Source organism: Carassius auratus, chromosome 46 (genome assembly GCF_003368295.1).
Source record: "Carassius auratus strain Wakin chromosome 46, ASM336829v1, whole genome shotgun sequence".
Classification (NCBI taxonomy): Eukaryota; Metazoa; Chordata; class Actinopteri; order Cypriniformes; family Cyprinidae; genus Carassius; species Carassius auratus.
Genome location: NC_039288.1, coordinates 8983548 through 8998855, shown reverse-complemented (window position 1 = coordinate 8998855; position 15308 = coordinate 8983548). Strand labels below are relative to the sequence as shown.

General features: G+C 37.0%; 1 protein-coding gene across 2 annotated transcripts in view; it reads right to left on the bottom strand.

The window, feature by feature from the left end:
• Positions 1 to 1310: 1310 nt before the first annotated feature.
• Positions 1311 to 15308, bottom strand: part of LOC113064079 (neurexin-2-like) — a 333624-nt gene continuing 319626 nt past the window's right edge. The window contains exons 24-25 of one of the 2 annotated variants that reach the window (XM_026234620.1): positions 7675 to 7753; positions 1311 to 4303 (exon numbers count right to left, since the gene is read on the bottom strand). In XM_026234620.1, coding sequence (XP_026090405.1) covers positions 3507 to 4303; positions 7675 to 7753 — 876 coding nt within the window. In that variant the 3' untranslated portion in view covers positions 1311 to 3506. The remainder of the gene's footprint in view (positions 4304 to 7674; positions 7754 to 15308) is intronic. The other variant, XM_026234621.1, reaches the window with a different exon arrangement.

Here is a 15308-nt window from a genome sequence, read left to right as displayed (position 1 = left end):
CTGTACTTAAGTGTATTCTGGGCATATTGACCAAATGCAATTTACTGCACTAGATTTACAACAGACCCAGAATAATGATGAAAACAGAAGTGTGGCATAGACAGCTTTTATCATTTGAAAGCAATCAACACTACACAGCTTTTGAAAGGCTTGTTCTAGATATAGCCTTATAGGACTGAACCTTTTCCAAATTCAAGTTGCCTCTTATTCCTGGAAACTGCTATCCATAAGCATGCTTTTAGCTCTAGCCTTTAAATAGCTCCTTCTCTACTGCAGTGTGTATAGTTAGTTAGGAACAAGGACCTCAGGAACATAATATAGATTGTATGCAAAATCTGGAGAAAGAAAATGTGGCAGCCGCTTTCCCTTCAAGTCCATAAAGGAAGAGTGTTGTTTAGAGACCCGACTACCTAGATCTGAGCAGTGTGACAGTAGAAGAATCTAAAGACATCTTTGTATTAGCAGTGTGTGGAATCTCTGGAGTAGGAACCCATCAATATATAAGACCAGATGATGAAATTGCCATGTAAGACAAGGGCTTGGCTTCACAGCGTGAGAGTTCTTACAGTGGATAATACTTGATTTTTCAGGCAGGAAAGATGCTGGGAAATAATAGTTTTTGAATTACCAGTAGTAAAAGAAGAAACCTTTTACATTCAATGTTAAAAATTAAAGTCTCAAACTTGTGACAACAATAAATAAAAGTGGAGATTTCCCAACATGGGCATCTTAAAGAGATTCTGCCATCACTCACCTTCATGTTGCTCCAAACCCGTAGGACTTTATTTCTACCATGCAACATAAAAAATGTAACATTTTCTTCCACGAAAGGTCATACAGGTTTAGAACAACACTACTAATAACATTTTCGGTTGACTTACACTACCATTTAAAAGTTTGGAACTGGTAAGGTTATTATTATTATTTTGTTTTTGAGAGAAGTCTCTCATTAAAGCTACATTTATTTGATTGAAAATACAATGAAAATGTGAATGTGAATTGTGAAATATGATGACAATTTAAAATAACAATTTTACATTTTAATATATTTTAAAATAATTGTTTCATATGAGCTAAACTTTTCCCTAAACCTTCAGAAATCATTTTAATCTGATTTGATACTCAGAAAACAATTCTTCCTCTTATCATGTTGTAAACAGAAGAGCCTCTAATATCTTTTGTGTAATTGGTATTACATTTTTCAGGATTGTTTGATGAAAAGAAACATCCCAAACTCTTGAACAATAGTGTCAATCTCTTTAAGACGAATATATTTTTAGAAATAAAAGAGACCACACTGACCAAATCAGTACGAAGTATAGAACCAAGTGTATTTTTCCCTCTGTTCAATGTACACATATTTAGATTTCATCTCACGGTAACACTTTACAATTACATTAAGAACGGGAATATACTTTGACCAGCATAGGTAAATGACAATTATATCTTAAAGAAAAAACAAAACAAAAACACAAACAGAAAAAAGCCCTGTCAATGAAGAAACAAAAAACCCAAATGTAAAATGGAGGTATGGCTAGGTGTAATCCTTCATCTTTTACCAAATTCAATAAAATCCCAAAACATTTTTTTTTCTTTCCACATTTGAAAATCACTTTGTGTAACTGAAGTAATATCTATTGTGAATAACACCTTTGTTTTTCATTTGCAGAGAACGAACTAAACAAAAACCTCTTTGTAATAACAAGGAATGTCAATTCAGGAAAAACATATTTTAAACTGTGAGAAATATCTAGACGGTATACAGTTTTATTTTATTTTTTTCTTAATTTTTCCTCCTTTCCAGGAGGTGTCCTTAGATACAAAAGTCTGGACACAAGGTTGTGCTGCTTTATCCATAAAAGCCTTGTCAGTTCACTTTTTTCCTCTTTCTTAGGTTTGGGAAGTGGTGAGCTGGCATCCCGATGAGAGGGAGTTCCTTTTTTCCTTCCTAGAAGAGATGTCACACAGTTCTCAAAATATGATTTCATTATAAAGTTCACTTTATCCTGTTTGCTTCACTGACTGTAGTCTCATTTGGATGGGTATTGGGCTGTAGTTTCACACCATAGAGAATATAGGAGGCAAGAGAAAGAGTTCTCGTAGTCTTGCGTATATCCTTCTCATGCCGGAGGACGAACAAGGACAAACGCTCACACACAAACACACTCACACACGCATACGTATCGTATGCTCGATACACACAAACCTGTCTCCTGAAGCGTTTTCAGCAATGTCCTGTGTATTTACATAGATACAACATCATTCTGTCCAAGCTGTTGTTCAGTTCAGGACAGTCCCACTTTCTGAGGTCTCTTTTGTCCGCATCGTGCTCGCCCATGGCGCTATGAATCCTTCTGGGTGAGATGAGAGTTGTCAACTTTATGTAATTCAAATAAAAAAACTCTCATGGAAAGCTGAATGTGAGTGCATCATGCATGGAACACAATTAGTAGCCTAACAGTTCACAATGTTCAGCACCATGGAGAGAGAGAGAGAGAGAGAGAAGAGAGAGAGAGAGAGAGAGAGAGAGAGAGAGAGAGAGAGAGAGAGAGAGAGAGAGAGAGAGAGAGAGAGAGAGAGAGAGAGAGAGAGAGAGAGAGATCGAGAGATGCCTGCTGAATGCCTTTTGTTGGCTTTTTAAAGTTCTAACAACCTTCTGAGCTCTTCTACACCTGCTAGTGGAGGTGTTGCTGTCAAAGCAGGCTTCACCGTCAGATCTGCCATTCTAAGCGAGAACGTGTTTATGTGAGAACAAAGAAAGAATTAGATTCATGTGTTTCATGGCAGAGACAGATAAATCCTAATTTCTACACTGACAAAAGATACCAGAGTGTAAACGATTCAGACTCTTTGGGTTTTTCAGGCTCCGTCAGAAAATGAAACGGAAAATGTGATTCTATCCACCGCCTTTCTAACCGAACATGAAAAAGGTCTCAGATTTAACATCTCCACAAGAGCTGATGGGAGCATCTGCTTGTCTCGTGCAAATAACTACCACAATCACTTCTGTTCTTCATGAATTATTACAACGAGGGCCCAGCGAACGTCTCGTAGATCTCAATTTCATAGCTCTGTGAAGATAATATTAAAGAAACGCCCAGTAATATTACCAAAAGCTCATGTGTGGAGGCATCTGTTAAACCGGCGGGTTTTCTCTCCCTGTCCATGGTGTTCGGTTACTCTCCTGGTGCACGCAAAACATAAATTTTTAATCGCAAAGAGGGCATTACATCATTTGGAATGTAATGGAAGATTTACTTTAGACATGACAGAGATAAAATTACATACAACAAATGGCCTCGCAAGACAGATACGAAAGGAGGATCTATCGGTCAGTGTTCCTTCCTCCTCGTTCCCTACGTCCATATCTTTCGGTGGCAGAAAAACGTTTGGAGAAGTAAACAGAAGATTGTGTGGCTTAAATGTTTGAGGATGCAGAGGAGGCGATTTGAAGTTATAAAATCCTCAGCACACTTCCTGTCTTTGAACCTCCTCCACGGTCTCTCTCAGACGTAATACTCCTTGTCTTTATTTTTCTTGCCCTTGGCGGTCGTCTTTGCGACGGCGGCAGTTGTGCTCGGTGTCTTTTCTTTGACTACGGCGCCATTGCTTTCGGATCCTGAATTGCGTCTCTGGTCCACCTGATAAGAACCTTCGTCTCGGTTGCGGTACTTATACATGGCATACAGGAGGATGAGGATGCAGAGGGCAGCGGCCGCCACGATGCCGACCACCATGCCTGTGGTGCTGCTGGACTCCCGGATTACCTCCACGGCGCCCGGGTGGCCTTTCTCCATCAGGTCGGTGGGGTTAGCTGTGGGCACATGGGGGAAACCAGGTGGGTAGGTTAACCCTGGAGTTTGGCGGGAGGACGGGGCAGGCGGCAGGAGCACCTGGTCACGGGTATTCATTTTGCCTGCGGGTATGTGGAGCTGGTTAGGGTGTGTGGTGGGGCCGGGGACTGGAGGACGGTGGTCACCTGGGCTCTGGCCTCCGCTCTTGCCCACGGCAGGGGGGGGCGGTAGGACCGTCCTGTCTGTGACCATGGGGGAGTTTTTGTAAAAGTCCTCGTCATCGGACTCCGTCATTTCTCCGGAGCCGAAGGCCGATACCTCCATGAGCTCGCCGCAATCCTCCTGGTCTGGAGGGCATGGCGGGCGGGGCTCGGACAAAACGAGGGACTCTTTGGTGGTTTGGAGAGGGGTCAGGGATGTAGGAGGGGCAGGGATGACGGGGTAACGGGTGGCTATGGGAAAGGGGTCTTGGGTGTCCACAGTAATTATAGGCAACACAAGTTCACCTCCTGGGATGAGAGAGGAGAAAGGGTGAGAGGGGGAACAATTAGTAAGGACTCGAGAATATCTACATGCACATACACGCGCACTCTATCAGTTTGAGAATTATAATTCTATTCTGTGCAATCTATTCTAAAAGACAAAGATTCTACACACAATATATTCACATTGTAAAATGCTACAATATTGTCTAAACCTATTCATATGGCTAACATAAATATATCTAGATCACTACAATAACATGTAAAACAGAACCAACTCATATCTTGAATAGTGCTGGGCTCTTCTTTGGTTAAACAAGATAGCAAACCATGTAGTTTGGGTCACTTACATCAACAAATAGGCCGCATGATTTTTGCATGGAAAAAAAGCAAATTACAAAAAAGGTGTGTAAGATGGTCCCTTTAAAAGCACAAAGTTTCTCCCCTTTTTATATTCTTTGACACACTCATCTGTTCTCTAGCCTTTCATTTGACTTGTACAAATACAGATTTCACTTTGCAATGATAAAATCCTATGCATATGTGCACTGTGATAAATGCTGTGTCTCGAAATCTAGTTAGCTAATTTCTGTCTAATGCCTATATAGGGAATTGTCTATATAAATCTTATTACAAACAAAATGGAAGCTTGTGGATCTGACTGATCTGAGATGCAACTTAAAAAAAGCCCCTAACATGGCACTCAAATTCTGATTCTCATGTTGGCGTGTGATTAAGCTAGTTTGAGCTATTATATAATGCACACAGTGAAAAAAAATTATATACACTACTTTTCAAATGTTTGGGGTCAGTAATTTGTTTAATACTTTTTTTCAGCACAGTCAGTAAAGCCTTAATTATTGTTATAACTTTAGAAAAAAAATTATATATCAAATATATATACATATTTTTTTACTTTCTGTACATCAGAGAATCCTAAAAAAATGCATCATGATTTCCACAAAAATATGAAGCAGCTGTCAAACTGTTTTCAGTATTGATAAAATATGTTTCTTGAGCACCAAATCAGCTTATCAGAATAAATGCATGAATGACTGCTAAAAATCCAGGTCTGCCATCGCAGGAATAAACTACATTTTAATTATTTATTGATTTTTAAATGGTAAATTGCAATATTACTATACACTATACTATATTTACCATTAAAAGAACTTAATGACCCCAAACTTCTAAAAGTTAATGTAAGGCTGCTTCATTATGACACTTTAAGACTGTAGAAAAATGATTAATACTTTAATTTAAAAATATTTCTCTTTGAAGAATGTCACATCACTTTATGGGATTGCCTTACCTATAAAACAATCATGATATAGGCTATTGCTTCAAATTATTTCAGAGTGTTTTAGTGTCAGGAGTGAGCAAATGATGCACAAAAAGCTATGCAGGCAGCTGACTAGATTTTGAGACAGAGCCAATAAATAGGGCTGTTGTAGCAATTATTTAATAAGAAATGTCTGGGTTAATATGTTTAATTTCCAACATTAAACTAAAATAATATGAAATGAAACCAAAGACTTGGACAAATGTCAAACAGCAACAGCTGATATTCCAGATGGGCCATCAGAACCCAACCACTCAACGTCACTGAATGATTTCAACATAATGCACAATCACAAGAGCAATAGCTGAGCACAGAGTAATAATTCCATGTGCTATGCAACATGGTTTGACGTCACACCTACTTTACTGATACATGAATGCTTAAAGCGGAACCTAGCGATGGAATGGAATGGCCACTTAACGTTATGAATAGCCCAGATGGTACAGTAGAAGGCCGCTCTTCAAGCAATATAAACCTTAGCAGGGCTCCAGACTCATTCTTTCCACTGGTCGCTCTTTTGAGACTTACTTTCCCAGTTGGTTGCAAGAGCACATGATTTGGTTGCAATTTTATTTTTTGCCGCTTCAACATGGGATTAATCAGTGCATGCTGATTAACTTTTATCATAGTTTATACAGTTTATACATAGTTTTTACAGTCATAGTTTATACAGTTAAAGTAAAATCAAACTTGCTGTCAGTAACAGTGCTTGCAAGTATTACAACATGTTCACCTTCTCTGGTTAAGAAACAGTCTTTTACTTTACTTTAGCATGAAAACCATCCATGGCTTCCTCAATATTCGCATCATTTTTGCTGCATAGAGCATCGCGCTTATGCTAATGAGGTTAGTATTAGTCTTAGATGTCACGGCCATGGACCGTTGGCTAAACGTCAAACGCATATGTGACACACAAGTAAAAAACACTTCAGGAGTGTCAAAGTTATCATCGGATTGGTTGGATTCAACAGGATTTCCGTGAGACGTGTGTGTCGCGTTCTTTAACGTTCCGCCTGGAAACAAATATACCGTTGCGCCAAACCCTCTCACGAAAGAAGAAAGCCATAGTGTTTACAACTGTGATGACGAGCACTTATCAGGATCAACTAAATGCTGTTTTTTTTTAAAGTATGTGTAATATTTAAGGTTCGCGGCAAAGAAACTTCATTATGTCCGAGAGTTTTACACACTGGTCTGTTATTGTGGCAACATTTCCACACCTCGAAACGTGATGATGAACGAAGCGAACTTTGATGGTTCTTTGACATGTCAATCAAAAGGCCTCATGGGTTGGCCTTGGCAAATAAGCTGCCATAGATTCCAGACCTTTAGTCTAGGTGCGTATAAACCAGGCTGTACACTCAAAGCGCTGCACAGTTCAAACGAGTGGTGCGGTTTTGTTGAGCTTTCAGCTTCATTTGCTGTTTGATGTTTCACATATGAAACAGAAATGATAAATGCATATGAATTGAACAATATAGTGGTTGTGGTCTGGAGCCCTGCTTAGTCTAAACTCAGCCAGATCAGCTCATCGTTTCTAAATGATCTGCTGAGCACTAAAGCATAGCCTCTTCTTTGTTAACTTAGCATTTATAGGGTTAATATGGGGCAAGATTTCTAGTAGAAAAGCATTATGGCAAACAGAACTCACATTAGGAACACAAATTAAAATTGTGCTTGTAAGCCTGAAACTAAAGTGAAACTGTAAAATATATATATTTTTAATATGAATGTTATTTTCTGAATATCTGCTATAATTTCATTTTACATGTAAAACGTTTTCTTACTGAACACTTAGGACATAATGTATATAAAATAACATCTTAAAAATTAACAAACAATTAAAAATGGTTAAATTGAAGCTCTAGTGAGATTTAAATTGAGAAATCATCTACAGAACTGCAGTATACCCAACCAGAATATATCTGTCATTAAAAACCTCTTATTTAAAAAAAATAAAGAAAGTAGTTTGATCTGATGTTTGTGCTGCCTGTGAGCGTCTGGAGATTGTGAGGGTCTGAATGGCCTCAGTGCTGCTGTGTGTGTTTTTACTCACCAGTGCCCGGCTCACACTCCTCTAGATCCTCATCATCACTGGGACATTCGGCTGATGCCACCAGCAGGTCATCCGAGTTCTGAAAGTGAATACAGGTACATTTTTGGAGGCAGATTCCCTTTAATCTGATTTCTCTACAACATTCTCTGCAAGCGGTCTGAAATTGTTGACTTATTTGGCCAGTTTTCTTTTAAACTCACTGCTTTTGTAATAATAACAGTTAACGGTTTTCGGCTTTTTTCATATCAAAACTTTTTTAACTTTTTAATTAAAATTTTTCTACTTTTCAAATACCTTTTGAATACTTTTTGAAATACTTTTTTAACTTTTTAATTAAAATTTTTCTACTTTTCAAATACCTTTTGATATTATAGTTTTACCCTTGACCCGGACTTTCAGAAACGATAAAAATTCACCATAAAAAAAAGAATTACAAAAATGTTAAAACGATGATTTCAACAAAGAAATAATAAACAAACAATTTGTGTATTTTTTGTTTGATTAAGAAAAATACAGTTATTTTCATCACTATCATCAATTTTGCCTTTAATAAAGTTTTTTTTGTTGATTTAAAAAATCAGTGTACTTGTTTACCAGGGAGAAGAGCATACCTGAATACAAAATAAGAGAATATATACTGTATATAAACAATAAAAACACACACACACACACATAATATATACTGTATATTTATATATATATATATATATATATATATATATATATATATATATATATATATATATATATACTGTATATATATACTATATATATATATATATATATATATATATATATATATATATATATATATATATATATATATATATATATATATATATATATATACATACATACAATGTCATTTTAAAACACTGTAGTGAAAATACTTCCAGAAAATGACAGTTCTTCTGTAATGTATGTCCACTGTTTCAATCATCTTTTCTGAAAGTCCACAGGCTTAAAAGCACCCTCAGCTGCAGAAACACCCATTGGATGCTAAGGTATTTGTTCAGCTCTTAGGATGCAGTGATGCTATACCAAATGGCTTTGCTGCCCCTTGGTTTGACCTGAGTTTGAATTAACATTCCTGACTCATACCTCACATTCATAAAACATGTAATTGGATCTGGGGCATGACTGATTTGGGTGCATCAGTTTGTCCTTTCCTATCGAGAGGTCAGAACAATTGTGCTGTTCACTCATATGGGCATATTTATCTGCTGGGAGCATCGGCAGAATGAGACTCCCCTTTTGAGGTATAAGAAGTAATTTATTGATGGTGACACCAGTATGTGCATTCACATTCTCTATTTTAATACACACAAACAAAAAACATAGCTAGAGGAATACCTTTACATATGCATGCAATAAAAAGATTCATGGTAAGCATCATAAACTGTTAAAGAGTTAATGCAATGAGCCCTAAAGGTTCATGTGAGTGGCTGAATTGGCTTGTAGACAGTCTTCGTCGGTCTGGCTGAAATAGTGCTGTATTGATCTTTTCCACATTTTGCTATCGTTTTCCTTGTTCTTTAACTGTTTGTCAGCTACACATATTTTAAAACCTCAACTGGGCAGAGTTAAATTACTTTCGAAGGAAAGCTTATTGAGAAAACATTGTTTCAAAGCCTTCCCGTCATATCAGAAATGTTATTATTATGCTTCATTTACACCAAATATACAAAAACCTTTTGTGTCCTATTCATCCATCAAACACTGATGTCACTGAACTCTACTGAAACCAAAAAAAAACAAAACAACAACAACCTTAACCACATTATATATACAGAAAGCTCCATCAGGGTTATTTTAAATAAAAAGCCTGCCTTTGAATGATCAAAGCATTTACTGGGAGAAAAGAAAAGCTATGGCAAATTTGCTTGGTTTTTGAGTCTGATTTACAAATACTGAAGACTCTGACATTTCAAACTTCTAATTAAAAGACGCTTTGCAGCATTAGTTTTGCCTGACTGCGTTTATTAGAGGATAATTAGCGCGCTTCTTATCTGCACTTCTGCACAATGCTTATGTGTTTGCTAAGACAAGATTATTAGGAGCACTGAAATTGCAGGTTGTGTTTTGATATGTGCATACATTTCTGACAAATACACCACGACAAAAATTTTTTGGCATGACCAAAAAGAAAGGCGAGGACACTTTAAATGTCCTAATCCTTAAAAGGGAAGTATAGAGGTGTGTCAGCTTGATCAAGGGCTTACTTAACCACTACTATTCACAACAGCACAATTTCCAATGGGCAGTAAGTGTGCTGACGTGAGCTGTGATTTACGTGGTGTCATGAAGGTTTACTTCAAAAGCACCACACATTTGAAAGTCCAATTTGAGGTCACGGAAAAAGCAATCTTAGAACAAAAGATTTATGCTGCTGGAGGTATGGACGCTTTGATAGAAAATAGCACAAGCCACTCAAAATGAGTCTGAAATAATAACATATGTCTGACCCTGCAGCTCTGACTGATTTTCAGAACTCTTGATTTGAGTTTGAAATGTACACTGATTAGATTTGCCCTTCAAATATTCAGTTGTGTTCCTCCACATTCAAGATCTGTTGTGAGCTGCCTGGCTCCCTATTGTCTATAAAGGGAGCTGCCTTAATATGGAGAATCTTCATTGGCAGGGAACATTGTAAGTGTTTTGGTCCAGAACTCCCTACATTAGTCTATAGCCCCTTTCACACTGCACGTTGGATCCGGCAAATTGCCGGAACATTGCTGGGTCGCCTTCTGTGTGAAAGCAAACATGTCCGGGGATTGATTCCGTCATTGAACCCGGGTCGGGGACCTAGTAACATTGCCGAGTTCAATCCCGGGATGAGCGCTGTGTGAACAAAAGCCAGATCTAATGCCATGTCGCAGTGATGACGCATGTTATCGCGCGACTCTTTTACCGGCTGTTTTGGAGTAAGATCAACGTTCGCGACGAAAAAATATTTGCAAACTGTAATGAAGCAGAGATCAGTTAGTTCCTCACTTTCCGCGGTGACGCCGAGATCATTCACCAGCTTCAGTGAAAGTATAACGTGCCTAACGTTTTCTACTCGTACATTACACGTCACACCCTGATGTCACATGTCCTTACGGGACCTTTACGGGTTCTGTGTGAAAGCATGCACATATTCCGGGTAATCACTGGCAGTGTAAAAAGTGCAAAAACTAGCGACCCGGGAACCATTGACAGAACACTTAACCTGTGTATTTGCCGGAATCGCAGTGTGAAAGAGGCTTAAGTTTAGCACACAAGCCATCCCCATGGACTTATTATTACAATTAATTGCAGTAATAATAAGTGTGAAATTATAAATGCAGCACTGCTTTGCGAACAGCCATTACTGGGCAAATTGCTACATTTCTGCCATTTCAAAAGCGCCACCTGCTGGCAGAAAATGAATGTGCATTTTCAATTAGCCAGTCTGATGTTTTTATTCAGAACGATGTAAAAATCTCACCATATATGTATGCAGCAAACACAGTTGTAAATATGAACCAGTGCATTGATAAGAAGCTAAAATGCCTTCTAAAAGAAAGTCTAATCAATTAAGACGGTAAGATATATTTATATGTTTTCATTTAATTAATTTAAATTAGATTTAATAAATTAACCATTTTAATCAAAAATTTTTATTAACTCACTAGCCACAGTGGCTGGTGAGAAAAAAAAATCCTGCACAGAACATACAAATATCGGTAACATAATACATTTGAACTACGTACATCTAGAAATGTTCTTTTAAAAGCCTTTTTCACACTGTGAATGATAATATAGTTCATGAATGAATTTGTAGTCTAGACACAGTGTTTGGTGCTCTTCCATATGAATGTCTTACTCATCTTGGGGAGAAGAGGAGAGGAGTGGTGCACTGGGACTTCCTTGGCACTAAGCTGTCTCACTCAAATCCCCATTTCCCTGCTATTGCTTTGTATGACTATTTACAACCAGGGCAGTGTGGATTAGGAGTGGTTCACAGCACACACGTGAGAGAATCCACACCTGTCCTCATTTACGCTAATACGTGCTGCTAGTGGCTATGGACCTTGGCAGTTTCACTATGATTGACACTGATTGTTATTGAACTTGCCCTTTATTCTTATCAACATGCATCTTCTGATCAATGGAGTTGAACAGCACATGAATAAAGGCTGACAGTGGGGGAGGCAAATGCTCCTAACTTGCTACCAATATGTTAGATATGACACTCAGTATCCTCCATAATAGTAGCCTTATGTTCCAGCATTTTAGAGATGCTGCGTACGATTAAAACTTGTTTTTAGGCTGTCAAAATACAACAATTGTCAGTCTATGATTTCATTTTATACATATATACACACAGAGCTGGGCAGATTCCTTACAAATTGTAGTCCATTACTGATTACAGATTACATGATGAAAAGTGTAGTTTATAAACGTAATCTAGATTACTTACCATTAAACATATCATATTTATATTAAAAAAGCAAAGAGAAAGAAAATATATTCAATTGTTTTGATATCAACATAATAATATGCTTTAAAGATTACATTAAATCAGGGCTTCCCAAACTGGTCTTAATATAAGAACTGTAGTGAGTTGATAAAATGCTAAAAATTTATTAAATAATACAAATGTAAAATAAATTATTTAATTCTGAACACTAAAAATATTAATATTTAATTTATTTACCTGCATGTCAGTGTGACCATTAAGCGTCATGCAATTTTAAACATGCAAATGTGTTGTTAAATGACTGAGATATTGACTTCCTCAGAGATATTTCATGTAAATATTTAATGTCAAAGGGTTCTGGCTGACATAAACGTTTGGGAATCCCTTTGTGGGGATCCTTTGCATGGATCATAAAAAATTTTTTTACATGACATTTACATGGCTATTTTAAATTGCCAATAAAAAAATTCTAAATGGTGTGACACACAGGATTTTTAGACAGGACAATTTAAAAGAGAAAAAAAGAAGAATTAAGGATAATCATTAAATAAAGATTCTTCCTAATAACAATGAATAGAAATGATTTACTGCCACTGTGTAAATAATATGTAATCACGTAATCCATAAAAAGTAACTGTTAAAATAAATATATCTATATACACTGATAAATATATTCGGCGTGGCATGGAGGTAATCAGTTTATGGCACTGCTCAGGTGATATGGAAGCCCAGGTTTCTTTGACAGTGTCCTTCAGCTCATCTGCATTGTTTCGTCTATCATTTTCCTCTTGACAATACCCCATAGATTCTCCATGTGGTTCAGGTCTGGTGAGTTTGCTGGCCAGTCAAGCACACCAACGCCATGGTTATTTATCCAACTTTTGGTGCTTTTGGCAATGTAGGCAGGTGCCAAATCCTGCTGGAAAATGAAATCAGCATCTTCAAAAACCCGGACAGCAGAAGGAAGCATGAAGTGCTCCACAATGTATTGGTAAATGGGTGCAGTGACTCTGGTTTACAAAATGGACCACCAGCAGATGACATTGCACCCCAAATCATCACAGACTGTGAAAACTTAACACTGGACTTCAAGCAACTTGGCTAGGAGCTTCTCCACCCTTCCTCCAGACTCTAGGACTGTGGTTTCCAAATGAAATACAAAACTTGCTCTCATCTGAAAAGAGGACTTTGGGCCACTGGGCAACAGTCCAGTTTTTCTTCTCCTTAGCCCAGGTAAGAAGCCTCTGATGTTGTCTGTGGTCTGTGTGTGGTGGCTCTTGATGTCTTGACCCAAGCCTCATTCCATTCCTTGCGAAGTTCACTCAAATTAAATCTTTAATCAATTTTGTTTGACAATCCTCATAAGGCTGCGATTCTCTCGGTTGGTTGTGCATCTTTTTCTTCCACACTTTTTCCTTCCACTCAACTTTCTGTTAACATGCTTGGATACAGCACTCTGTGAACAGCCAGCTTCTTTGGCAATTAATGTTTGTGGCTTACCCTCCTTGTGAAGGGTGTCGATGATTGTCTTCTGGACAACTGTAAGATCAGCAGTCTTCCCAATGGTTGTGTAGCCTAATGAACCAAACTGAGATATCATTTTGAAGGCTCAGAAAACCTTTGCAGGTGTTTTGAGTTGATTAGCTGATTGGCATGTCACCATATTCTAATTTATTGAGAGTTGGGTTTTTGATAAATGTGAGCCAAAATCATCACAATTAAAAGAACCAAAGACTTGGTGTGTATTGAATTTATTTAGTACACAAGTTTCACAATTTGGATGCTATTGAAAAGTCATTTTTTTTAATTTTACACAGAATGCGATATTCCCAGAGTTATTATGTCATGTTTTCTCCCTTTTCTCCAAACCGCGACAAGCGCCAGTCTCCCTTTTTTGCAGAATGCGATATATCTGCTCAACCAATCACAGCGCACCATTCCATGCACTGTAAACAGTAACAACCAATCACAGCGCACCATTCCACGAACTCTAGATGGTAATGGTGGCGCTTTGAGTACACTCTTCATTTTTACTCCTCTACTCTGTAGTTACTTTGTGATCAACAAACAAGGACCGCATGATAAATCGCATGTGATTGTCATGCGCATCTCGTCAGCAAATCTGCATCACCTGCTTTTAGATGGAGCGACATTTAATTGACAGAGCCGTACATCACTGACAAGCTATATCATGCTCATTAGATTAATCAGTGTTTGTGTTTTTATTAATGCCATTTATGTTTTTGTTAATACAGCACATAGCACTAGTTGACTAAATTAATGTAACATGGCAAAGAAGAATGCACTTTTGGAAGTTAAATGTAAGGGAAATGTCATTTTGGAATTTCTGTGGTCTTATATGATATTGTTGTTCATGTTCTAGTTCATGCTGAAATCTAATTTTATTGCTGTAATTAATTTATAGCATTAACAAGATGATCCTTTGAATTTATGTTGGAAGTGATGACTGATGAATGTATTTTTAGTCCAGTGCCTGTATATAAGATTAGTATTGACCAAGTTCAGAGGCTGTCATGTATGGATCAACTTGCCATGTTGTGTATTTTCATCAGTTTCAATATGAAATATAACTTTCATATTGATTCAATGGATTTATTGCATTTTGAGAGATCTCATGGATCTAGTGCATTTTGGGAAAAAAGAATCACATTTGATAATAAATCTTTGAAAGGCATTACCTGGATAATTTTTTTTATGTCATTATAACCTAAAGATGCTATGTGAAAGTTAAAAACAGAAAAGAAAATTATATATATATAAATAATGAACTGATAATAAAGTAAATTGTTTTTGAATTCATTGTTTTCACTGAGGTTCCTTTAAATGTTTAATTTATAAATTGCTAACCTAAAAGATACAATTATGTAGCATTTTTAACAATCTATAATTAAAAAAAAAAGTTTTTTTCCTGACACATATAACTGTAAAATAAACAAAAACATTTTTGCTTAGTCCTTTAATCAGTGTACAAAAACTGTCAAATTGGAACTTTAATAATAATTTTGTTTAAAGTGTTTGCTTTCACAAGAAAAGTGGCACAGCTCTTAAATATGTTTCTCGAGGCTTAGAAAATAATGACTTGAGAAAATTGCAGGACCGTTCAAAGGAAATGTGACTAGTAAAATACTATATGTGGGAGGAATGAAAGGAAAAGCATATGTGGGCAAGA